The 24,440-nt window shown below is 35.7% G+C and overlaps 2 protein-coding genes across 6 annotated transcripts in view; both read left to right on the forward strand.

Moving 5' to 3' along the window:
* LOC127543697 (serpin B6-like) overlaps positions 1-12,555 on the forward strand; it is a 131,123-nt gene extending 118,568 nt beyond the window's left edge. Inside the window, exons 2-7 of the mRNA XM_051969950.1 lie at positions 112-289; positions 883-1,020; positions 1,767-1,884; positions 7,629-7,771; positions 10,076-10,231; positions 11,694-12,555. Coding sequence (XP_051825910.1) covers positions 122-289; positions 883-1,020; positions 1,767-1,884; positions 7,629-7,771; positions 10,076-10,231; positions 11,694-12,092 — 1,122 coding nt within the window. The 5' untranslated portion in view covers positions 112-121 and the 3' untranslated portion in view covers positions 12,093-12,555. The remainder of the gene's footprint in view (positions 1-111; positions 290-882; positions 1,021-1,766; positions 1,885-7,628; positions 7,772-10,075; positions 10,232-11,693) is intronic.
* Positions 1-24,440, forward strand: part of LOC127543695 (serpin B6-like) — a 236,161-nt gene that overhangs the window by 118,568 nt on the left and 93,153 nt on the right. For 2 of the 5 annotated variants that reach the window (XM_051969941.1, XM_051969942.1), the window contains exon 2: positions 23,656-23,833. The exons of 1 other annotated variant lie outside the window; for it this stretch is intronic. In XM_051969941.1, coding sequence (XP_051825901.1) covers positions 23,666-23,833 — 168 coding nt within the window. In that variant the 5' untranslated portion in view covers positions 23,656-23,665. Of the gene's footprint in view, positions 1-20,247; positions 20,409-23,655; positions 23,834-24,440 lie in introns of those variants that run through there. 2 more of the 5 variants (XM_051969944.1, XM_051969937.1) reach the window with 2 other exon arrangements.

Below are 24,440 nucleotides of genomic sequence, written 5' to 3' on the forward strand. Positions count from 1 at the left end.
TGGTTTTAAAGGTCCATTATTGGAGATGATATGGATTCAAAATGGAATAATTGGATGCACACCAAAATGTCCTATGTTCATGTATTATGTCTCCTTGTCTTCTCATTGTAGGTTTGCTGTGATGGCTGCATTCTCTGAAGCAATCAACACTTTTACCTTGAATGTTTTTAAAGAAATTAGTGAAAAAGATAGCTCACAGAATGTGTTTTATTCCCCCCTGAGCCTTTACTGTGCCCTGGCGATGGTCTTAGAGGGGGCCAAGGGAAATACTGCTGCACAGATACAACAGGTACTGGGGACTAAGAGAAAACAAATAAACAAAAAAGCAAACCATATGAAACATTGTATTTCTCCAAAGTCACATCTCAAAGGAGATGAGCTTTGTCAGTAGTACAGCCATAGAGAGTGAGGGAAATGAAGCACAATATGTGGGTGATCTCTCTAGCCTCTGTGTTATAGACAATAGGCATTTATGGTGGAAATGTGCCCAAATTTACTAATGCAGAATAATCTTACCTTCTTACCTTGATCTGAGGAATGACTAAAAGGTCACTTTTTGGGGAGGTGGTAGAAGGAGTGAGAAAGAGAAAGATAGGAAGTGCAGTAATGTATAATAAGGCTGGAAAGGTAGCTTGGAACCAGGTTGTAAAGAGCTTTAAATGCTGAACAAAAAGGATTTGAATTTATTCAAAAATTGAAAAATTCAAAAGGCTATAGGAGGCTAAGAAATCTTATAGAATAGCTGAGTGATAGCCTCCAATCTTATTTTTAAATGCTTTTAGTCTCTATGAAACTTTCAGTTGATTTTCCTTTGAGGATTTCTTTTTTATTTTAAAAGAAAAGAAAACAGTACTAAAATTCTATTTTTTTCTTTCTAAACAGGTTCTTTCTTTAGACAAAAGTATAGATGTCCACCATAGTTTCCAGTCTTTTCTTGCAGAAGCTAATAAATCTGGTGATCAATGCCTTTTAAGAATTGCCAACAGGCTCTTTGGAGAAAAGACTCATGATTTTATCTCAGTAAGTCTTGTTTATTATTTTTCTCTGTATAAACTTAAGGAAATTAATGACATTTTCAAGTTAAGGAAGGATGATGAATATCTCATCTGTTGTTATGCTACTAAAATTCATTTAGAACTGTTTGAAAAAGTTAATGAGGTCTGGGAACGCAGGGTTATTTTCTATATTTTTTAAAGGATTAATAGTATGGTCCAGAGGACATAGCACTACCCATCTTCAAATTTGACCTCTGTTATTTACTATTAGGAAGAGTCATCTCACTGGACTTCAGTTTTCACCTCTGTAAAAAATGGAAGAGTTGGACTGGATGTCTTCTAAAATTTTTCAGTTCTAAATCTGTGATCTGGTAATGCTATAGAAAATGAATGCCAGGAGTAATCATCTCAATCTGACAGTTGATTTTTAAATAACTATTTATTGATTTATTAGATATTATTGGCATATCATTTAGCTTCCTCTAGGTTTCTGGATTATAGTCACTGATTTTTAAGTGATCTTTTTGTGTTAATAAAACTTAAAAGGATTTAACAAGGCCTGATGTCTAATTTTTAGGTCTTTAGCTTCATTAGATTAAAGACTTAAAAATTCATCCAAGCCAAACACCAAGATTAGGAGTCAATTCATGGAGATCTGTAAAATGGTTGTGACAGTTAGGAAGTAGGGATCTAAATTTTTCTGGCAGTGTACTGATGAAATTTAATTATAGACTTGTGACAATTGGTTATGTTCTTTATGTTATTGATTAGTCTTTTAAGGAATCCTGTCAGAAATTCTATCATTCAAATATGGAAGAACTTGATTTTGCTAATGCATCAGAGGAAGCAAGAAAATATATAAATAAGTGGATAGAAGAAAAGACTGAAGGTAAAAAAAAAGGGGGGATTTTGTTTTAGATATTTCAAAAATGTTGAGTATTGATTTTGTTAACTTTTGTAAAGTATTAAAAAAAGAGTGATTTCTAACAACAAAAAATGTGCAAAAGTCTGTCCATGAAATGTTATTAATTTTCTTTGTTTTTTTCTCCTCATTTTCAATGTCCTCGGAATAAAAAATTCTTCTGAATTTTGCAATTAGCCTAGAAAATAAATCATTTCCAATCACAGTGCATTTCTCTATTGGTTGAATGACTCAAAAAACATTCTAATCTTAGGAGTCCGAGACTTCCCATTTTATGATACTGACTAGAGTTTCCCATCCACCTCAACAATGTTACCATATCCTCATTCACACCAAAGTAATAACTATTCTCCGATCTTTTTGTGTCTTTTAAATATGTGTGCTTACATGAATTCATGCTGTACATATTTTATTATATTTGCCATATTTAAATTAACTTATTTTTCTTTTCTCTAAATTATGAATACGAGGCACTGTGAATTTTAGGGCCATGTACTTTGTGGAACCTCACAGAATTATTTTTGTGATTGGAAAGTATTTCTTTCAACAGATGGTATAGTACTAAGTAAGGAGGTTAGGAAGTTCTAGGGGTGGAAGCAAGATGTCAGAATAGAGAAAGCTCTCAGTTTGCTCCTCCTAAGATTTCCCTCTAAACAACCTTAAAAGAATACCTCAAATTAACTTTTAGAGGGGGAGAACCAAGATAAGGTTCTTCCAAGAAAGAAAGAAAAAGCTTTGAGAAAAGGCTGGAAACTTTGGTGGACATCTGTACCTTTCTTTAAAGAAAGAACCTGTTTAGAAAAAGAAAAATATAGCTTTAGTACATATGGGGTCAAAAAAAAAAAAAGATTGTGACATGGAGATAGTGACTGACTTAGAGCCCATAACTTAGTGATAGAAGCAGATGGTGGTATGAAAAGCATCAGCAGATTCAGGAGCTCTCAAGTCAAAGATGGAAAGGAGACTTAGCAACTAGTCAAAAAGAGGTTACAAGAGACACCCATGTCAGCACTAGATGCAGGACAAGATACTGTTTGAACAACACCATAAACTTCTGAGTCATAGCCAAAAGGAGGAGAGGAGCCCTGTCAGTGAAGAGGGAGCAGGAGCCCTAAGGAGCATTATCACTTGTGGTTTCAAGGGATCAAGAGCCCTGAGGAATAATATTATTTCTGGTCCCAAGAGAACAAGGATCCTGAGAAGCAATGTTGATTGTAGTCCCAAGGAGTCAGGAGCCCTTGTGGGATACAGAGTACAGTGTACAGAGAAGGAAGCACTCCTCTGACCAGATCATACCTCCTTGGAAATAATGAAAATTTCAAACCCTCATAGCTTGCTTTGAAAAGTAGTAGTTGAAACAGACTCCGCTTTAACACAAAATTTCAAATTTGGAACTAGGGTGGAAAATAAGCAAAAAATAAAAAAGAAAGTGATCATAAAAGGGTGCTGTGGTAACCAAGAAAATCAAGATACAGATTCAGAAGTCAAAACAATTATGAGGAAAGCTTTAAAAAAAAGGAATTGGATACAGTCATTACAAATTTCCTAGAGCAAGTAAAGAATGATTTACAAAGTAAAATAAGAGTTGTAGAGGAAAAATTAGGTAAAGAAATGAAAATAATGAAAAAAATTGTGAAAAGACAATAGCTTGGTAAATGAGGCACCAAAAAATTTGGACCACTTTCTGTAATGAATATTGATGGAAAATTAAAAAAAAAACATTTAGAAGAAGATGAATTTTATATCTGGAATGTAAGACTAGTTCGATATTAAGAAAATTATATTATCAATCATATCAATAACAAAATCAATCAAAATGATATGACTTTATCAATAGATAAAGAAAAGGCTTTTTTAAAAAACAAAATTCAACACTCATTCCTATTAAAACCTCTAGAAAGCATTGGAATTAATGGAGCTTTTCTTAATAATAACTTTTTTATTTTCAAAATGCATGCATAGATAGTTTTCAATATTCATCTTGGCAAAATCTTATGTTTCAAATTTTTCTCCCTCCCTTTGCCTCAGCCCCCTCCCTAAATAACATATAGTACAATATGTTTCAAGCATGTCCAATTATTCTGTACATAATTCCACATTTGTCATGCTGCACAAGAAAAATCATATCAAAAAGGGAAAAAATGAGTAAGAAAAATGGAAGCAAACAATAAGAAAGGTGAAAACACTATATTATGATCCACATTCAGTCTCCACAGTTCTCTTTTTTTTGGATTCAGATGGCTCTCTCCATAACGAGTCTATTGGAATTGGCCTCAATCACTTCATTGTTGAAAAGAGCCACGTCCATCAGAGCTGATCATCACATAATCTTGCCGTAGCTATGTACAATGTTCTCTTGGTTCTACTCATGTTACTCCATATAGCATCAGTTCATTTAAGTCTCTCCAGGCATTTCTGAAGCTATCCTACTGATATTTCTTATAGAACAACAGTACTCCATTATATCCATATACCATAACTTATTCAGCCATTCTTCAATGGATGGGCTGCCACAAACATTTTTGCACATGTGGGTTCTTTTTCTATTTTTCTGATCTCTTTGTTATAAAGACTCAGAAGAGACACTGCTGGATCAAAGAGTATGCACAGTTTAGTGGTTCTTTGTGTATAGTAAAGAGTCTTTCTTAAAATGACAAATAATATCTATCTAAAATTAAAAAGCCTTCTAACAGGTTTGAACTTAAAGCCTTCCCTAGGATTAAGGCTGAAACCAGGACATCCATATCACCAGTATTATTATCTTAGAAATGCCAGCTTTTGCACTAAGAAAAGATAAAAAAAATTGAAAGAAGAAAAGCATGCAATAAGGAAAACAAAAAGAATTACTCTTCACAGATGATATAATGATATCTCTAGAAAATCAGAAAAAAATTGTTGCAACTATAAAAAATAAACTCAAGTAACTCAGTCATCTTTCTCTGTTCTCCCAACAAAACCCAACTGAAAAGTAGAAAGAGAAATTCCAGTTAAATTAACAGCAGATGAAATAAAATACGTGGAAGTTTATCTGTGAAGACAAACCCAGGAATTTAAATGATTATAGTTACAAAACTCTGCATTCAAAGGCAGTTTTAAATAATTGGAGAAATACCACGTGATCAAGCCCTGGCCCATGCCAAAATCATAAAAATGATATTTCTCCTTGTTAATATACTTGTTCAGTTTCATAATAAATAAACTAGCTAAGAATTATGTTATATAGTCAGAAAAACAATAACAAAATTCACATGGATGAACAAACAGTCAAGAATAAAGGAATAAATGAAAAAAAATGATAAAGACTTAACAGTATATGATTCTAAATTACAAAGCAGTATTCATGAAAACAATCTGGTACAGGGTAAGAAATTGTGTGATAGATGAGTGGATAGATTAAATATTTAGTATAAATGAACAAAGGTAATATTGAATGATAAATCCAAAAATGTCCAAGATTTTGTAGAAAGAATTCAGCATTTTAAAAAATTTCTGGGAAAACTCGAAAGTAGTTTCAAAGTAACTAGAGATAGAGTTATTTCTTACAGTGTATATCAATGTAAGATAAAAATGGGCAAATGATTTAGACCTCAAGGGTGATGTCATAGGGAAATTAAAGGGACATGGAAAAAAGTACTTGTCACATTTATAACTAAAGGAAAAGTTTGTGACCACAAGAAAAAGATTATGGTGGGGAAGCTAGATAGCCCAGTGGATCAAGTACCAACCCCTGGAGTCTGGTGGACCTGAGATCATATCCATTCTCAAACACTTAACACTTCTTACCCTTGTGATCTTGGGGAAGTCCCTTAACCCCAACTGCCTTGCCCTCTCCACCAAAAAATTAAAAAGAAGAAAAGGAAAAACAAAAAGAGGAAGATTATGGGAAGTAAAATGGACAATTTTATTCCATGAAACTAAAAACTATTTGCATAAAACAAACAAAAAACCTAACAACCCTAATGCAGTTAACATTAGAATAAAAGGAGAAAATAGAAGAAATTTTTTATATCATCTTTTTCAGATAAAAGTCTTCTTTCTCAAATGTATAGTTGTCTAAGCCAAATATATGAATTAGACCCAATTGATAAATGGTCCAAAGGTTTTGAACAGGGAGCTTTCAGAAGAGGAAACCAAAAGTATTGTCACATTTTAAAAATGAATCACATCACTACTGATTAGAGGAATGCAATTAAAATGACTCATCTTATGAGTCATCATCTTATATGTGTCAGATTAGCTAACATGATAAAAAGGAAGTAACAAATTTTGGAGGAAAAGTGGAAAAATAGGGACACTGTTGGTACAGTTGGGAACTGGTCCAACTATTATAAGGAACATTTTTGAACTACATCCAAGGAACTATAAATGTTGCATACCCTTTAACTCAATAAGACTACTAGGAAGTCTGGATCTGAAAGTAATGAAAGAGAAGGGAAAAGGATCTATAGGTACAAAAATATTTTTAGAATTTTTTTTGTGGTAGCAACGATTTGGGAATTAAAGGATTGACCATTTATTGGATATAATTGTAGCATATGATGTGATGAAATGCTCTTGTGCTATTATTAGTGATTAGCAGGTTAATTTCAGAAAAACCTGAAAAAAACTATTATGAACTCTTATAAAGCAAAATGACCAAAAGGAGGAAACCATTGTATTTAATAACAGCAATATGGTAATTTTCACAATTGAAATGTGAAAGATTTAGGTACTTTAATAAAAAAAAATGATTCAAAACAATTCCGAAGGACCCATGATGAACAATACTACCTATCACCAGAGGAAGAACTTAGGAACTTTGAAATTGATTGAATTTGGATTTGGATTATTTTTTAAAAATTTTTTTATCTTTTATAATGTGGCTAATATGGAAATAGGTTTTGTATGTCTTCTCATTATAATCACTATCAAAATGCATATCTTTTCAAAGAGGGCACATGTGGAAGAAGGAGCGAAAGAATCTGGAACTCAAAATTTTAAAAAAGTTAATATAAAATTATATTTCTATGTAATTTTAAAGTATTTGGTAAAATAAATTAAAAACATATAAAAAAACAATAGCTACAACAATAAAAACTGAAAAGCCTCGGGGTCAGAAAACCCCAATCCAAAACCTGTCCCTTACTAAGTGTATGAATTTGAATAAGTATCCATACTTTTCCCCGGCTCAGTTTCTCTATTTATCAAGGGGTATTATCATAATATATCGAAAACCTCTTAAGGTTTTTGTGAGTCTACATGAGATCCTAGATCTTAACATATTTTGGAGTTGGAAAGAGGACTTTTCTTTAAGAAACTGAGAGAAATGAGTGATGCTGTGTAGCTGAAAATGTTGCTTTCTCGCAAGCTGATCATGACATTCAGAAATATTTTTGTTATTACATAGAAACACAGGAAAGATTTCATTATGGATTTTTCCTTGATAACATTTAATGGAGAGAGGTTTGCAGTCTTTATCAGTGCATGACATGCTATATGAAGGTGAATGATTATACTTGACTAAATTGTAAAGGCTGGAACTCTGCATAGTGTATTCCTTGTTAGATCATATAATCACTGTTATAATGATGATGAAGAAGAGGAAAATCAGAAGGGGAAGGCTAACTTGAACTATTTAGGGTTTATAAAATACTTCTATATGATATCTTATTGTTTTAGATGTGATCATGGCTACATCTTTGCTAAATTCAATGTCTAATGTTTTAATTCAGGTAAGATTGTGGAACTTCTCATTAAGGATTCCATTAATCCACGGACCTCTCTGATACTTGTGAATGCCATCTATTTCAAAGGGAAATGGGAGGAAAAATTTGACAAAAGTAGAACAAGAGAAAAAATGTTCAAAATCAGCAAGGTAAGTGGCAATTTTGCCATGTCTTTGGACCTCATCAGAAACTTGGACAATGGGAAAGAATCAGCACATTCCCTTTGTTTCTTAAGATATACATGAAGCTCTAACAACACATGGTCAAACTCTTCCTTTTCTTTACTTAATTCTTTCTCTCTTCATTTTTGTTTTTCTCCCCTGGGAGGGGTCTCCCTTCATCTTTTCTTTCTGTGTTCTGATAGAATAAAGAGTTCAATCTTATATCTCAGTTTTCCTTTACTTCACCAGTTAGCCCAGCCATTTTTCTTATTTCTAAACCTCAGAACCTCTCATAACAATATCCCTTGTAAGGCAGCTTCCTCGCCATTTCTGTGTATTTACTTACTTGAAAATTTACCATGATAAATCATGGAAGAAGAGAACATGCTCTTAGACATGTGTTTTTCTGTCTGACAATAGCTTTTGTCCTAGTAACTGGGGACATATGTGGGAAATTACTTTGAACAAGGCAAACCTAAGAGAAGTGAAAAGACCCTTTTTGGAAATAGTTGTTATTTTCTCAACTAGATCACTGTCTGACCTCCTGTAGTTCAGGTTCTTCTTTCTTCAGGAGACTTTTGCTACTTCCTTAAAAAGAAGTCTTTTGGCCTAAGCTTAACAGAGTTTATCAGTGGCCTAAAAAAATCTTCATTCTTTTCTATCCGATTCTGAATTTAACTCTTTCCCTTAAGCATACTTTCTCTCTCATCCTTTTTTATCCCCTACTGGAGATAAATCTTTATATGTTCTGATATAATAAAGAATTACCTCATTGAGCTCAGAGGTTAGAAAAGTGTTGATCCTTCCCATTTCATAGAACAGACTAGAAGTGCAAAAGGACTTAGAGGAGAGAGATCAATGTGAATTTGTATCATCAAGTAATAAAAGTATAAGCAAAGCATAGAGACTTTTTGGGATGTTGATATATACGTCTGTGTCTATGTATATGTAGGTGTACAAGGGTGTGTGTTGTGTATATACACAAATCTCCATATATGGATTCATATACAGAAATCCAGAGAAAGCATAATTTATCTGAAAACTTTTCTCTTAACTGTCAAACCAGCTGTTAAATGCCTCACATTTCAGGGAATAAACAAAATTCTATGAACAAAGAAGATTTTCTCCATTAATGTACTGTTATGTCAGAAACTTCATTGGTATTTTAAAAAGTTTTTTTAATATCAATTGAAGTCAAGATATGATAGAGAATATTTTTAAAAGTATCTAGATACTTGGAAGTATTCCTATGATTAATGTCTGTTTTCTATAACTTATATCACCAGGGAGATGCACTAGATATAGATTAATCCATAATAAATAGACATATTTATTTCAAGGATACTTCCACAGGACTGATATCAAATTGCTTACTAGCTTAGGGAGAAGGGAGGCTAGAGACAGAGGGAGAAATTTTGGAAAAACCAAATTATATTTTTAAAAGAATGTTTAAAATAGTCTTTACATGTAATTGTGAAAAAGTGCTATTTGATAGAAAAAATATTTTACAATCCAAAACAAAACAAAAGCAACACATATACTAGTTGAAATAATATAAAATGTTCTACAAAATTTAAAGAGAACATATAGGGATTTGGGAACTGAGAATGGTTAGAAATAGACTATTCTCTCTACTTCCTTTAATACTTAGCACCTCAAAAATATGTAAATCTTATGAGTATGAATAATGCATTTTAAATGAAATAAAAGAATTTGCACTTTGTTTTTCAATAATGGTGCACATACATTGGTGACATATGGAAGTTTTTTCAGTGGAGATAAAGTTTGCAAAACACTATCAGTTTAGATGAAAAAGTATTAAAACAATTTGAGTGAAACTCATTCACAGTGAATATTGAGTATTTGATTGTAGATTTTGTTCAGTTTTCAGCCTTTCTTGTTTTTATAGGAATAAGGGGAAGAAGAAAACAGAACATTAAGTGCTTTACTTAAAAGAAGTCCCATACAAAGAAAAAGATTTAGGAAATCTTTGGTTTTAAAATTGTTTTTGTTCATATATACCTTCCAAAACCTGCTCTATGTCAGAGGAAAGAATAAAAGAATAAAAAAAGTTTTCTGTGAATAAATATAGCCCCTTTCCATTTAGGGAAAAAGCCCCAGGACAAGAAAGCATCAATTCTGTAGATACTTGATTTATACCCTCAGAGGGTTTATAGTCTAGAGACATGAAGTAAGGGTACAAAAATATGCTTTTTTAGAAAGTTGTGTTGATTTTCTTTGCCTCCTTCAGTTGCCCTGGATTCACTTTGATGTGCATTCATTTTCTTTTAGGAGAAGCAGAAACCAGTACAAATGATGTTTTTGAAATCTCAATTTAGGACAACCTATATACAAGATGTGTCCACCCAGATCCTAGTTATGCCTTATGTTGGAGGACAAATGGACATGGTCATTTTGCTTCCAGATGAGAACACAGATCTAAAAATGGTAAGAGAATGTGATATGCTACTACTTCTCGAAAAATTTGTAAAAAAAATTGATCAGAGCTGGAATCATTTCATCTAAATTTCGGTTTTTAATAATCTAGTCCTTCAAAATGAATCATTTAGTCCTAGATCTATGACTGAAGGTTACAGGGTGTTATCTCTGTTATATCACAAATAAGTGGAGTATGGTATTGGAGGAGCCCTTGTATTCAGGAATAGGGCCTGACTGTGGAAGGTTATAGGAGCAGGATGCACCTGAGAGTAGTTAATTTAGAATCTCTAATAACATTTCAGGGTCTGAAATTACTACAGTGAAAGGGGAGTGAGTTTCCTGATCCTGCTGAAGTGGACAAGGAGAGCAGAATGGGAGCCAGATAAGCAGAGCTGCAAATGTGATTGGGAATCCCTGAGACTTAAGAGACATTGTTGGGGAAGGAAGTCTGGGTAAAGAAATAGATCAGCAACAAGCACAGCAGATAGTCTATCATTGTAGGAGAACTGCCATGTTAGCAGCTCAGAGAGACCAAGGACTGATTTTTAATCTGGTCAAGATAAGTTCCTGTCATGACTAGGAGCCAACCCAGATTTGGAAATCCATAGTACAAGTAAAACCCAGCATTCAGTCATTTTAAGTACAGCCTTGCCAATGGAAAAGCCACTGTTTTGCCTTTCAAGGAAAATTTAAGCCATTTTCCACATCTGTAAAATGGGATGATATCTCCCTGAAATAATTCATTGGGTGATTGTAAGGGGTGAAGAGAAAATGTGATAATCTGTGAAAGTATTTTGAAAGCTACAAAGTGCTAGAGAAGTTTAAGAATAGAAATTAGTTAATGAAAGGGAGTAGGAAAATGAAAGCTATTTTCTGAATTAACTAGGATGGGATGAAGTTTGTGACAAGGTTGTAGGGTAGAGATTTGGTTAGGAAAGAGAAGCTGTATTTGGAGTCAGGGTCCAAGTTCTCAGTTGGAATTTTGACTCAGCAATCCAAGGGACCTGAACCAACCTCAGTTGTCTCATCTGTGAAATAGTCATATATCCTGTATCGTATGTAAGGTCCCTTTCAGCTCTGAATCTAAGGTCATCTGAAGGAAATTACAGAAAAGAGAGATAGAGAGAGAGAGAGAGAGAGAGAGAGAGAGAGAGAGAGAGAGAGAGAGAGAGAGAGAGAGAGAGAGAAAGAGAGAGAGAGAGAGAGAGAGAGAGAGAGAGAGAGAGAGAGAGAGAGAGAGAGAGAGAGAGAGAGAGAGAGAGAATGAATACTTGTCTTTGGCTTGATTCTGTATTTATCACTTTCCTAACTTTTTAAGTAGAATAGAAGCTCCCAGAGGCATGAACATTTTTCCTCCGGATACTTCATATCTAACACAGTAACCTCACACATACCAGGTAGTAAAGGAGTATTTATCTAAATAAATTAAATTCTTTGAGATTTATAATACACATCTTTTTTAAATTTCTAGTTGGAACAAGAACTTACTCCTGAGAAACTAACAGATTGGTTAAAACCAGAGAGGATGGATATGATTGAGATAGACGTTTTTCTTCCCAGATTTAAATTGGAGGAGAATTTAGACATGAAAAGCATTCTTCAAAAATTGGGCATGTCAGATGCCTTTGATATGTCAAAGGCTGACTTCTCTGGGATATCATCTGGGAAGGACCTATTTCTATCCAAGGTTTTACACAAGGCTTATGTCGAAGTTAATGAAGAAGGCACAGAAGCAGCTGCTGCCACTGCAGCAAAGTTGGTGGCATATTGTAGTTGTCCTTATTTTCTGGTTGACCATCCTTTCCTTTTTCTTATTCGAGATAACAGCTCAAAAACCATTTTGTTTTGGGGCAAAGTGATCTCTCCATAAAGAAATTATTTATTAGGGGGTGGGGGGAGATTTACTTTTCTTTTACAACATGTCTCTTATGGAAACGTTTTGTATAACTTCACATGTACCTTCTTGCTAAGCCATGGGACCCCGCCGACAGGGAGTGCAACCTCTGGTGCACAAGAAGTTTTCTGCCATGTTGCAGAAACGCCCTTGTTGAGCAAGGAGCAGTGATTTGTGATCATGGGAATGAGTGTTGAGCCAGAGGATCACAGCTACTTGCTCATGAGCAGGGATGCCTTGACAGGGCCTTTCCCTGTGAGCAGCTGCTGAAGTGCTGGATGGCTCTCCTCCCATGGGCAGATACCAGCATAGGTAAAGCCCACGAGCTACTTCTCTGAATGGTGTTTGGGGATTGCCTACTGTTCATTGCTGATCATGCTTGCAGAAATGTCTATCAACAAGGCTGTACGGCATAATAAACTGAGCTCTTTTCACACTCTATGAGTCTCCTGCCTCATTCATCTTACCTCTGAGATTGAAAGGTTCTTATGCTTTGAGCTCTTAAAAATGGCCACAACACCTTCTCAAGGAGTGGGGGCAGCTTTTTGAGGGAGGAAGGGAGAAAATGTAGAACTTGTATTTCCAAAAAAAATTTTAAAACTTTTTTTACATGAAACTGAGTGAAAATAATAAAAGGAGAGAGATCATTTACTCTTGATGAAGTCTTTACCCTCATGCTGTTTCCCTCATGTCCTTGTGGAAAATTCTCTACCTGGGATTCCCTATGTATGATTTTGTGATTTCTGCACATTGAATGATGTAATTTTCAAAGTGTGTCCCAGGTCCTCTTATCTGAGGGCATGAAAACCAAAGGAAGGCTGAAAGCCTGTGTTCCCTAGTACATTTCATGATCAGTTTTTGTTAATTACTAATAGAGTCCCTCCCTTTGCCCATCATTACCTGAGTCCACAGCTCAATTCCAGGAAGATATTACATATATCAATTAATTTCTCCCCAAGCGCAGTGCTTAGCTCCTGACATGTTTGACCCCATTTTCCCTCTGTCACCACATTCTCAGTTTTGTTCCTGGGTACAAAAAGAAAACTAAATATTACTATCTGCCACTATTTCATCAATAAGATAGATACCAAGTCCCATTTTTCTCTTAGAGCAAGAGGTAGAAATTAAAATGGAATGGTAAGAGTCTAGGGAACAGGAAAAAAAAGGAATGAAGGAAGAAAGGAAGTGAGGAAGGAAGGAAGGAAGGAAGGAATAAAGGAAGGAAGGAAGGAAGGAAGGAAAGAAGGAAGGAAGGAAGGAAGGAATAAAGGAAGGAAGGAAGGAAGGAAGAAAAGGAAGGAAAGAAGAAAAATATACTACAATTTGCTTGCAGAATTCACCAGTTCTTTCTGTGGAGGGGGATACTGCAAGGACTGTGGAGGTTGGTAGCAGTTGTTGGGGTGTGGGGGGCAGCAACTGGCAGCATCTAGAATCCTGGTATAATAGAGAGGAAAGTGTATCACTTGGCTCTCTCATCTAGACATCTGCTTCCATGCTCTGTAACAGTCCTGGGGGAGGAAGGGAGGGAGGGGTCTATGGGTTGACCTGAGTAATTGAGAGCAAAGAGGAAGGGAAGTCAGTGAGGGGATTGCAAGAAAAACAGGGAGAGGACCTACTGAAGCAGAGTAGTCTGTAGGTTTATTGCCTTAGATATCATCTTCCTCCCTGCTCTGCAGAGTAGCTCTAGATGGCCACCCATTTGGTCTATACTTGGTGACCATCAAGTGAGCTTGGCAGGGAGCCAGGGTATTTGGTTACTTTGAGGTTTTCATTTATTTTGTTTAGTTCTGGCTTTAGTTACATTGAACTGGATATTATTTTACTTTGGAAGCCCTTTTTTGTGTGTGATTTTCAAGAGTAAGATGTATAACTTTTAGGGACTTTTAAATATTAGGCCAGAACTTTTGAAAAAAATAGACCTTCTAAAGTTCTTCTTCCCACCTGCCTTCTGTCACTTCCATAGAGCTGTACTTTTGGGTGGCCCAAAGTACATTGGAACTGTTTAGTATTACAGACTATGAACCTGGCACATCATAGGACTGCCTGTAGATGGATGAGGAATCATATTTTGTCTGTTTGGACATAGTGGACAAAACTAGAAGCAACAAGTCTTAAAGTTGTGGAATTGCAATTCTCATTTTCAAATAACTTTCCAATTCTCAGATTACTTTTTAAATTAGTCTTGGAAAGGAAAAGGGAGAATTGTATAAATCTCTCTTTTATAATTTTGAAAGAAAGGGAATAAGTATAATCACACATACACACATACAAAGACTATCTTAGAAGTATAAGTATATATCTGCACACATACATATATAGAACACATATAGAACATAGTATATACATATATATCATCTACTATGTGCTAGCAGTCTGTAATATCATTTAATAGGATAGTCTTGCTGATTCCAAACCCACTACATGTATCTTACAAGTCCAATTTTCTAGAGATCTTTATTCAGAGGCTCTCTGACCATTTGTTTGAGATATTATAGAGGATTATCATGGGGATTTCTCCTGTCCTAATGCTGATTAATACTCTTATTGTTTTTTTGTAGGAAAGCAGATAACATGTCCCAACATTTTCATGATTCTGTGATTCTAGACAATAGAAATAAAATCCCCAAAGAATGTGTCATGTTTTATTAATTGGCCAAATCTAGAAGCATGAAATATAAGAGTATTAAATGTAAAATACTGCACTTGAGTTTTTCCTTTTTTTACACTATTATTTAAAATTTATTTAAAATTAAATACAAAATAAGAACAAAAATACAATAGAAAAAACAGAAAAGGAAAAAGTAATAAACAAATAAAAATCCAAAATATTTTCATGTTCCCATTAGAATATCAGAGAGGATTCAAAATTTTAGGTAACAACAAGTTTGCATTTCAAGAAAGTATATATGATAATTGTAGAGATTATATATTCATGACTGTCCATTTTTTTGTCTCCCTTATAAATTAAGGCAAGAAAGTAGGCCATGGCCTATTCTTTTATAGAAAAATAGACATATTGAAGGTCTAAGTTTTTCCTTTGTGACTTGAAGGTTATTTTTACATAAATATAAACAATTTCTATAATGAAAACTATGTAAAGATTTTACTATTAGAAAATACATTGAAGAGGGGTGGAGTGAAGATGGTGAAGAGCAGACAGGAAATTGCCTGAGTTCTCCCCAGTTGCCCTCCTGTCTAACCTAACGAGAAACCCATTCACCTTATAACTACCTAGTCAGTAAATTTTTTTTCTTTTTTTCACTTAATAGTATTTTATTTTCTCCAGTTACATGAAAGATAGTTTTTCAGCATTCATTTTATAAGATTTTGAGTTCCAAATTCATTTCCCTTCCTCTTTTTCCTCCTCCTTTCTCCAAGAAGCAAGAAATCTGATAAAGATTATACATGTAAAATCATTATAAACATGTTTCCATATTAGTCATGCTGTGAAAAAAACCAGAAAAAAGGGAAAAACTATGAGAGTGGAAAAACAACAAAAAACTGAAAATATCATGCTACAGAGACTGATTAGTATCCATAGTCTTTTCTCTGAATGCAGATGGCATTTCCCACCCCAAGTCTATGGGAGTTGTCTATTGAATGGCTGGAAAGAGCTAAATCTATGATAGTTGAACATCCCACAATGTTGTTGTTACTGGTTTTGCTCAGTTCATTCAGCATCAGTTTATATAAATCTTTCCAGGCTTTTCTGATATCAGCCTAGTATCATTTCTTATAGAACAGTGGTATTCCATTACATCCATAGACTTCAACTTATTCAACCATTTTCCAATTGATTGGGCAATCATTCAATTTCCAATTCCTTGATACTCAGTGGAGATTTTCCTTATTTCATGCTACTCATGACTTTGCTAACACAACATTTTGCTTATTTTAGCCTTTACCTCACATGCCTACCAATGGAATTATTCTGTATTTTGTTTAGATCTTCTTGAATATCTGAATATCTCTGAATGTCTGGTATCTAACATTGTGAGGAAAATCTAAGATCTAGTTTATTAGAGGGGATCGTGTACTTTTAAATAAGGTGACATTGGCTCAGAGCTCTGCCTCAGTCTCTTTTATTGTAAGTGAAACAATTTTATTTCCCCTACATTTTACCACTCTGAAAGCAATCTAAAAGTCCGTTAGTTGGTATGTCATGTTGTTGACATAAATTGAGTTCACAATTCCTCAAAGCCCTAGATCACTTTCAGATGGCTTTTTCGCGAGTCATGTAATAGCTGTAAATGTGGTTCGGGGGAACCAAATTGTACTTTTTAAATTCCTGATATCATTAACAGGCAAAATGAATAAGATGCTGGTCTGAATTCAAATCCTACTCAAATAGTTATTAATTGTATGATCATGGTCACTCACGTGATCAATTGATAATAAGCATCTACTATGTTCCAGGCACTGTGCTAAGCACTGGGAATAAAAAAAAGATGAAAAAGGCAGTCTCTGGGGGAGCTCACACTTTATTGGGAAGACAAAATTAATATGTATGCCCAGAAACTAGGAAATAAGAAAGGAGAGGCACTAGAATTAAGAAGTTTTCGGAAAGACTTACTGTAGGAGATAATAATTTTAGTTGGAAGTGACAAGTTGAATGAGAAATTTTTTAGTCCCCCATTTTAATGATGAAGGAATTGAGAATTAGCAATGTTCAATAATTACCCTAAAGTCAAATAGAGTGTAAAAGAAAATCTGTGTTAGCATTGGAATCTTGATTCCAAGGTCAGTGTTTTGGTCAATGCTTTATCCACTATGATGACAAGTTGCTTTTGAATGGGGGGATGGGCACTACTGCTTCACCCCTAGGGAGGCCATGTTGTGGAACAGAGAATTGGGCACAATAATTATCCTGAAGAGGATTAATACATCTAAATATATATGAACACACACACACATATATTCACAAACAAAAATACACACATATATATGTATTATGGGAAAACAAAGATTTAATATAGAATATAGAATAAGTAAGAGGGGCCCTAGTGTTATTTCCCAGAATTGGCCTCATTTCTTTGGAAATTTGCGATGCACTTGGTTTATTGCATGTCACAGAATATTTTCTTATGTTTTGGCAAGCATCATTTTGGGGCATCAGACTAAGGGAAAAGAAACCATTTTGGTTTTTTACTCTCCTGATTTCATTAGATAGTTTAAGGATCTCAGCGGATAGCATTTATTTTCTCTATTATCTGTTTCATTCTAAGCAGTCAAATCAGTGTGGACAGATAAAACAATATTTTGATCCATTTTATCTTTGAACTGATGACTCTCATGTGTCACTGAGAACAGCAAATGAATGTCTGTAGTAATATTTCTGATCCTCAGTTTCCTTATCTGTACAAAGAAATGCTGTAATCTGATCATGTTAGGATCAATGTACCTCAGTCCTTATTTACTATTCCTTGAAATAGCTGGTATCTCGTATCTGAATTTCTTATTTGTTTGTTCCCTCTTTCTAGCATGTTCTTGCTATGCCCTTAAGCTAAGTAACTCAATGTATTCAAATCCTAAACATCTTTCAAAACCAAATGTCATCTTCTCTATGATATTTTACTTTATTTTTCTCAGTGAAAATTGGTTCTCTTTGCTATCAATTATAGCAATTTAGTCATATCTTTCATGGACACTTACAACATCCTTTTTTGTTCTGTATTCTAAAATATATGTATGTATGTACATATGCACACATATATAATCTAATGGGATTATCATTATATATTTAATATATATATAATGTGTATATGTGTATATAATATACACACCCTTTCTATGTACACACACCCCTACATATATATGTGTATATAGTATATGTGTGTGTAGATATATACATACACACATGTAAAATGTATTATAACAGAGCATAAAGATTAACACCTATAAGCCTTGATACTAGGAGAGGTTGAGGCTGGTAAATCTGTAAGGTTTGGGAGTCCTAATGTATAATAGAATAGTTGATTCTGTGTCCACACTAAATCCATGCTCACATGGTAAAACTTTAAAAGTGAAGCACCAAGATGTTTCCTAAGGAAGGGCAAGGCAATTCAAGTCAAAAAATGGAATAAATTAAAGCTTCAATGCCCATGTGCATTTGGATTGGACCCCAGAATAATTAATCATTGTGCTTCCAGTTTGCACAAAATACAGAGAAATCTCTTTCTCATTCTTTTTGTCTTTATTTCTTACTCTCTCTGTGTCTCTGTCTCTCTGCCTCTCTCCCTCTCCCTTCCCCTGTCTTCTCTAATTCCTTTTTTCTGTAATGTCCAGAATGAGATTTCAAACATTATATCATCTTTGAAAGCTTTAAGCTTTTACTTCTTTCAGTTTTTCCTTTGGGCCAGATAGACTACAGAGAAACAAAAGATATTCTGACATCTGAACAGAAAGCTGAAATACAAAGAACTAGAAGCGTAATCTTGTTCTATAACAGTTTGAGTTTTCCTGAAGAGTGAAGGAGTCAAATATATGTTTCAAACATTTGGACAAATTGTTTAGCATGGTTTTTCCTTCCCTTTTCCCCTCCTTCCCTCCATTTCTCCTTTTCTTTCTTCCTTCTTTCCCTGGAGAATTATTCTTCCCAAATTGCATATTACCAGGGGAAGCTTTAGAAGTGCATGGACTGACTAGGAAAAGGATTTGGGACTGAAGCTGTTATTTCAATGGTGTAAAAAATTTCCTATACCAATGAAGCGTTGACACCTTTACTGAAAATTACATTCTAAGAGAGTTGCCTAAAACACTTGAGAGGCTGACTATCCTAGTGTCACACAAACAGTATGAACCCAGATCTTCGGCAATTACGTGGGTGGCTCCAAAGGATCCTAATGCCATGTTAGCTCTGTGGGCATCAGATTTCCAGGATGCCCCAGAAAATAGTTTAAACAGTAGGACCAGTCTAATGATGCTTATTCCCAAAACCTGGGTGTGGTTCTGGCTTCTAAGAATCATCCCCTAGTGTGTACATTTTTCCATATCATTCATGGGCTCTTACAAGATACTTTCTGTACTATATTCTAAAATAGATATACATATATACATACACACACATAATCTGGTGGGATTATCATTATATATTTAATATAACCACCTATAATCCTTTATACTATGTTTGGGAGTCCTAGTGTATAGTAATATGGAATTCTGTGTCCACACTAAATCTAGGGCGAACATTGTAAAATTTTAAAAGTGAAGCACCAAGAGCTTGCCTAAGGATGGGCAAATCAATTCAAGTCAGAAAACTGGAGTAAGTTAAAGTTTACATGTACATTTGGATTGAACCCCAGAATATTAATCATTTTACTTCCAGCTGGACAAGATATGAAGAAACCCCCTCTCTCTATCTGTCTGTTTCTCTCTATCTCAGTCTCTGCTGTGTCCGTCTGTCTGTGTCACTTTCTCTCTCTCCCCCCACTTTCCTTCTACCCTTAGCAATCCCTGCCTTATATCATTTTTGAAAGCTTTAAGCTTTCACTCCTTTCACTTTTTCCTTGGGCCAGATAGGCTATAGGGAAAGAAAAGATATGCTGCCATCTGAATAAGACCCAGATATACAAAGAACTATAAGAATAACCTTGCTCTATAACAGTTCGAGATTCCCTGGAGTGAAGGAATCTAATGTATCCTTTAGAGATTTAAGCAAGTCTTCTAGCATGATTTTCAGTCTCCTTTCCCCTCTCTCCCTCCATTTCTCCTTTTCTTTCGTCCTTCTTTCTCTGGAGAATTATTCTTCCCAAATCACATATTACCAGGAGAAGCTTTAGAAGTCTATGGGCTCACTAGGGAAAGGGATCCGGACCGAAGTTCTCATTTCAGTTGTATAAACAATTTCCTATTCCAATGAAGATTGACACTTTCTCTGAAATTAACGGTCTAAGAAAGTTGCCTTAGGTACCTAAGTGACTTTCCTAAGGTCTCACAGGCAGTAAGGAGCGATCACAAGACAACTTGACTCGAGGTCTTCCGAGATGAGGCGGGTGGGCTCCAAAGGATCCTAATGCCCTTTTCCTTCCCTTGGCACCACGTTTCCAGTATGCCCCAAGCCAGGAAATAATTTAAGCAGTAGGAGGTATTAGCTTCAGTAGGACTCCTCCCTCAGTCCAAAGTTGTATATTCCCAACTCTGGGGGCGGATCAGGCTTCCAGGAATCATGCTCTAGAGCGTAAACAGGATGCACCCAGGGTTTAATCGGTAGTCTTCTCTCTGGGGGGTTGCTACTGCAAAGTGTGGAAGGAAGCTGCAGCAGCTGCACTTACGGCCCCTCTACAGCTAAGGCAGGTAAGCAGAGGCAGACTGAGCTGCTCGCCAATACTGGGGTTCCTTCCTCCTACAGCTGAGTACTGGGAGGGAGCGGATGTTAGAGCAGGATTGCCCGCGGGGCACAGAGGGCCCAGGAGGAGAGGGACTCTGATCTGCCTAGTACACCTTGCTATTAGGCCCTAGGTGGGTGCTGCCCAGCTCGGGGGCTCGGGATTTGGGGTCTACCTCCCCACGACTTTGTTCGCGGCCCCTGTTTCTGGGTTTTGCAACCAGATAGAAAGTGCATGGACCAGCGCACGCCCCGGCGACAAGAGCACGAGAGGCAGTTGGTAGTTTCTATTTTCGAGGTCAGTCCCAGCCTGGCATGGAAACCTGGCAGACGTGTGTGGATTCTGAACGTTTTCTTAGAATGTCTCTCGGTTGGGCATGAGGATACTGCTTTTCTCCACTTCCCGGCTTCTCTTGCCACTCTGGGGCATGTCTTCGCAGCCTGTCCTGCTGTTTATGGATTATGTATAGAACTATTGGGGAGTAGCCAATTGAGGGACACTTTAATATTCCCGGAAGCTGAGACTCCATTGAGATCTCCGGATCCCGAGCTTGAGAGCATCCCGAAACTGCGAAAACTGAATTGAGGGATCCTCCAACCCTTCTAATGTTGAGGTGGTGGGCTTTTGGACCCGACAAAGGATATTTGGGTTGCGGGCCATTGTTGGGAGGTTTCTCAAAAGAATTTTTAGGCAAATCAAGAGCAAGGATTTTATTTAGAGGAATATATCCATAAGAGTTTTAGCAATTAACAGTGGGGAAGACAAATTCCCTGGAAGCAACAAGGAAAAACACTCTTTAAACTAGGATGTCAACTGGAGGGTAAAACCTAAAGGGGAGTTAGCCAATTTAGTGAGGTACAGTTAAGTTCTTTTATTTAAGAAATGTAACAGAGGGCTTTAATATAATTTGGGTATCTGTTTAGATAGGGTAACGATGGAGTTGTGGGTTTATCAAAGCTAAGAATTCTATCAGAATCAGAACTTAATCAGAACGTCATCTTAGAGTGTGTAACTGTCATAATGATGCATTTAAAGAGACCCAATAAAGATCAAAATGTCTAGATAATCAATCATTGCTTCTCCTTGCCTGCCTTTGTTTTTTCAGCAGCTCCTCTCTTTCTTGCTGAGCTGTCAAAGATCTAGGGCTACACCCTAATCACTTCCTTCTTGTCAATGCTGTGGTGGGAACAGTTGTCCAAGGGGATTCCTGAAAGCCCTGATAGGAACCCAGCTACTAGGTGCCAGATAATACTTGCCCTAGAAGTGTGAGAAAAAAGGAAGTGAACCTACAGGAGGCTCCTTATAGCATGTTTGCATGAGGGGATAATTGGTTTGTTATTCATATAATTTTAGAGTTGTCCATAACAACAGAAGATGAGGAGATGAATAGTTCAGAAGGCTGAGGAGTCTACTAGTCAAGATTACACAGCTAGTTACTGGCAGAGCCTATACTAGAACTCAGGTTCTGAATCCCAATCCTAGGCTCTTTATGGCTTCAGTCCTATGGATCATATCAAGTGTCCCAGCTCTTAAGTAGAAGCTGTAAGTGCTAAAAAGTGAATTGAAAATAAAAATAGAAACTGAATGATTTATGATTATGATGATCGGGCTTGGCTCATGGGAAAAAATGGTGAAATGTACTTGCTTTCATTGGAAAGATGAGGATTCTTGGGTGTGCAATATTGTGGGGAACTGATGTGTCTGCTGGTTTTGCAAAAGCCTTATTGTTCTAAAGGAGGAGGTTACTGGATAGGGGAGTAGAGGGAGTGCTGGCTTTGAAATCACAAACACTGAGTTCAGATATGAGCAAAATCATTTGACCTTATTTTCTTCAACAGTAAAGTGGTGTTAATAAGCTGATAGCTCATAACAGCTGATAGCTCTCAAGTAAGATCAAATCTGAAAATATTTATAAATCACTTAGCACAGTTCTTGGCACATAGTGGATGCTATAGAAATGTTTCTTCCTTACTATTCTCTTATTTCCTGTTGGAAAGGGTAGATGTTTTAGGAAAATTTCATGTGGACATACGATCATCCCATATTTTACATTTAAGAAAGGCCCAGAAGAAACTCAGAATTTCTCACCTAACTGCAAAAATTATTTCATCATATCCCTAAACCAAATACCCTAACTCCTCTCTTTCTCTGGCCTATAGTAGGCACTTAATATTTATTGACTATCAAACTCTCTATTTGCTTTAACCTAGTTTCATCTTGGTTTTAATTCTACCCTTTCTCTCTAGTTAAAGATCCTGTTTTTCCCACTTTATTCTATAAACTGGTTACATGGACTTCTACTTCGGTCTCATGAATTCTGACTTGTGGCCCAATCAGATTTTGTCTCACTTTCCTGTTTAGAATTTTGCTCCATTTCAGTCCTCTGATTGGTTGGGACTAAGGAACTATGTGACTGACCCTGTTGATATGTAGCCTTTCTGCTCTGGTCTTGCATCAGCTGTTCTGACAGACCTTTGATTTCTACTGATGGACCATGTGAAAAATAGACTCACAGGGGCTTTAAGTAATCTTATTGCCGACAGAAGTAGTGAAATAAGCTTTAGCAGAAAGTTAGGCTATATGCAGTTATTATGAGTGACATTTAAGGTAGTAGTTCTAAACTTCAGGAATATATACACAGAAATAAGGAAGCTGAGAGGTGTTTAGGTGATCGGAAAGAAATATTATTAATCAGTTATATTTCCATTTGGGGAGCAACAAATTGATAAAAAGTCTCTTGTAAATATCAAAGCATTTTCTAGATATGTCATATGTCATAATGATAATAAAGAACAAAGCTGAGATTATCGTCATTTCTCCAGTGTCCTATTCTTAATTTGTATTATTTTGTTCATTTACAGAGGCAACTATGTACTACAATGAATATAATAGTGGACTTGGTAGTCAGGAAGATCTGAGTTCAAATCCATCTTAGATCCTAACTAGCTGTATGACTCAGGGCAAATTACATTTGCCTCAATTTCCTCATCTGTAAAATGAGCAAAAAAATAGCACCTACCTTGTTGGGTTGCTTTTAAAATGAAATGAATTAATATGCCAAGTGCTTTCTAAACATAAAGCCCTTTGTAAATGCACTTTATTATTGGTTTTAAAGATCCATTATTGGAGATGATATGGATTCAAAATGGAATAATTGGATGCACACCAAAATGTCCTATGTTCATGTATTATGTCTCCTTGTCTTCTCATTGTAGGTTTGCTGTGATGGCTGCACTCTCTGAAGCAATCAACACTTTTACCTTGAATGTTTTTAAAGAAATTAGTGAAAAAGATAGCTCACAGAATGTGTTTTATTCCCCCCTGAGCCTTTACTGTGCCCTGGCGATGGTCTTAGAGGGGGCCAAGGGAAATACTGCTGCACAGATACAACAGGTACTGGGGACTAAGAGAAAACAAATAAACAAAAAAGCAAACCATATGAAACATTGTATTTCTCCAAAGTCACATCTCAAAGGAGATGAGCTTTGTCAGTAGTACAGCCATAGAGAGTGAGGGAAATGAAGCACAATATGTGGGTGATCTCTCTAGCCTCTTTATTATAGACAGTAGGCATTTATGGTGGAAATGTGCCCAAATTTACTAATGCAGAATAATCTTACCTTCTTACCTTGATCTGAGGAATGACTAGAAGGTCACTTTTTGAGGAGGTGGTAGAAGGAGTGAGAAAGAGAAAGATAGGAAGTGCAGTAATGTATAATAAGGCTGGAAAGGTAGCTTGGAACCAGGTTGTAAAGGGCTTTAAATGCTGAACAAAAAGGATTTGAATTTATTCCTAAAGGCAATAGGAGGCTAAGAAAGCTTATAGAATAGCTGAATGATAGCCTCCAATCTTATTTTTAAATGCTTTTAGTCTTTATGAAACTTTCAGTTGATTTTCCTTTGAGGATTTCTTTTTTATTTTAAAAGAAAAGAAAACAGTACTAAAAGTTTATCTTTTTCTTTCTAAACAGGTTCTTTCTTTAAACAAAAGTATAGATGT

Source organism: Antechinus flavipes, chromosome 1, assembly GCF_016432865.1.
Source record: "Antechinus flavipes isolate AdamAnt ecotype Samford, QLD, Australia chromosome 1, AdamAnt_v2, whole genome shotgun sequence".
NCBI lineage: Eukaryota > Metazoa > Chordata > Mammalia > Dasyuromorphia > Dasyuridae > Antechinus > Antechinus flavipes.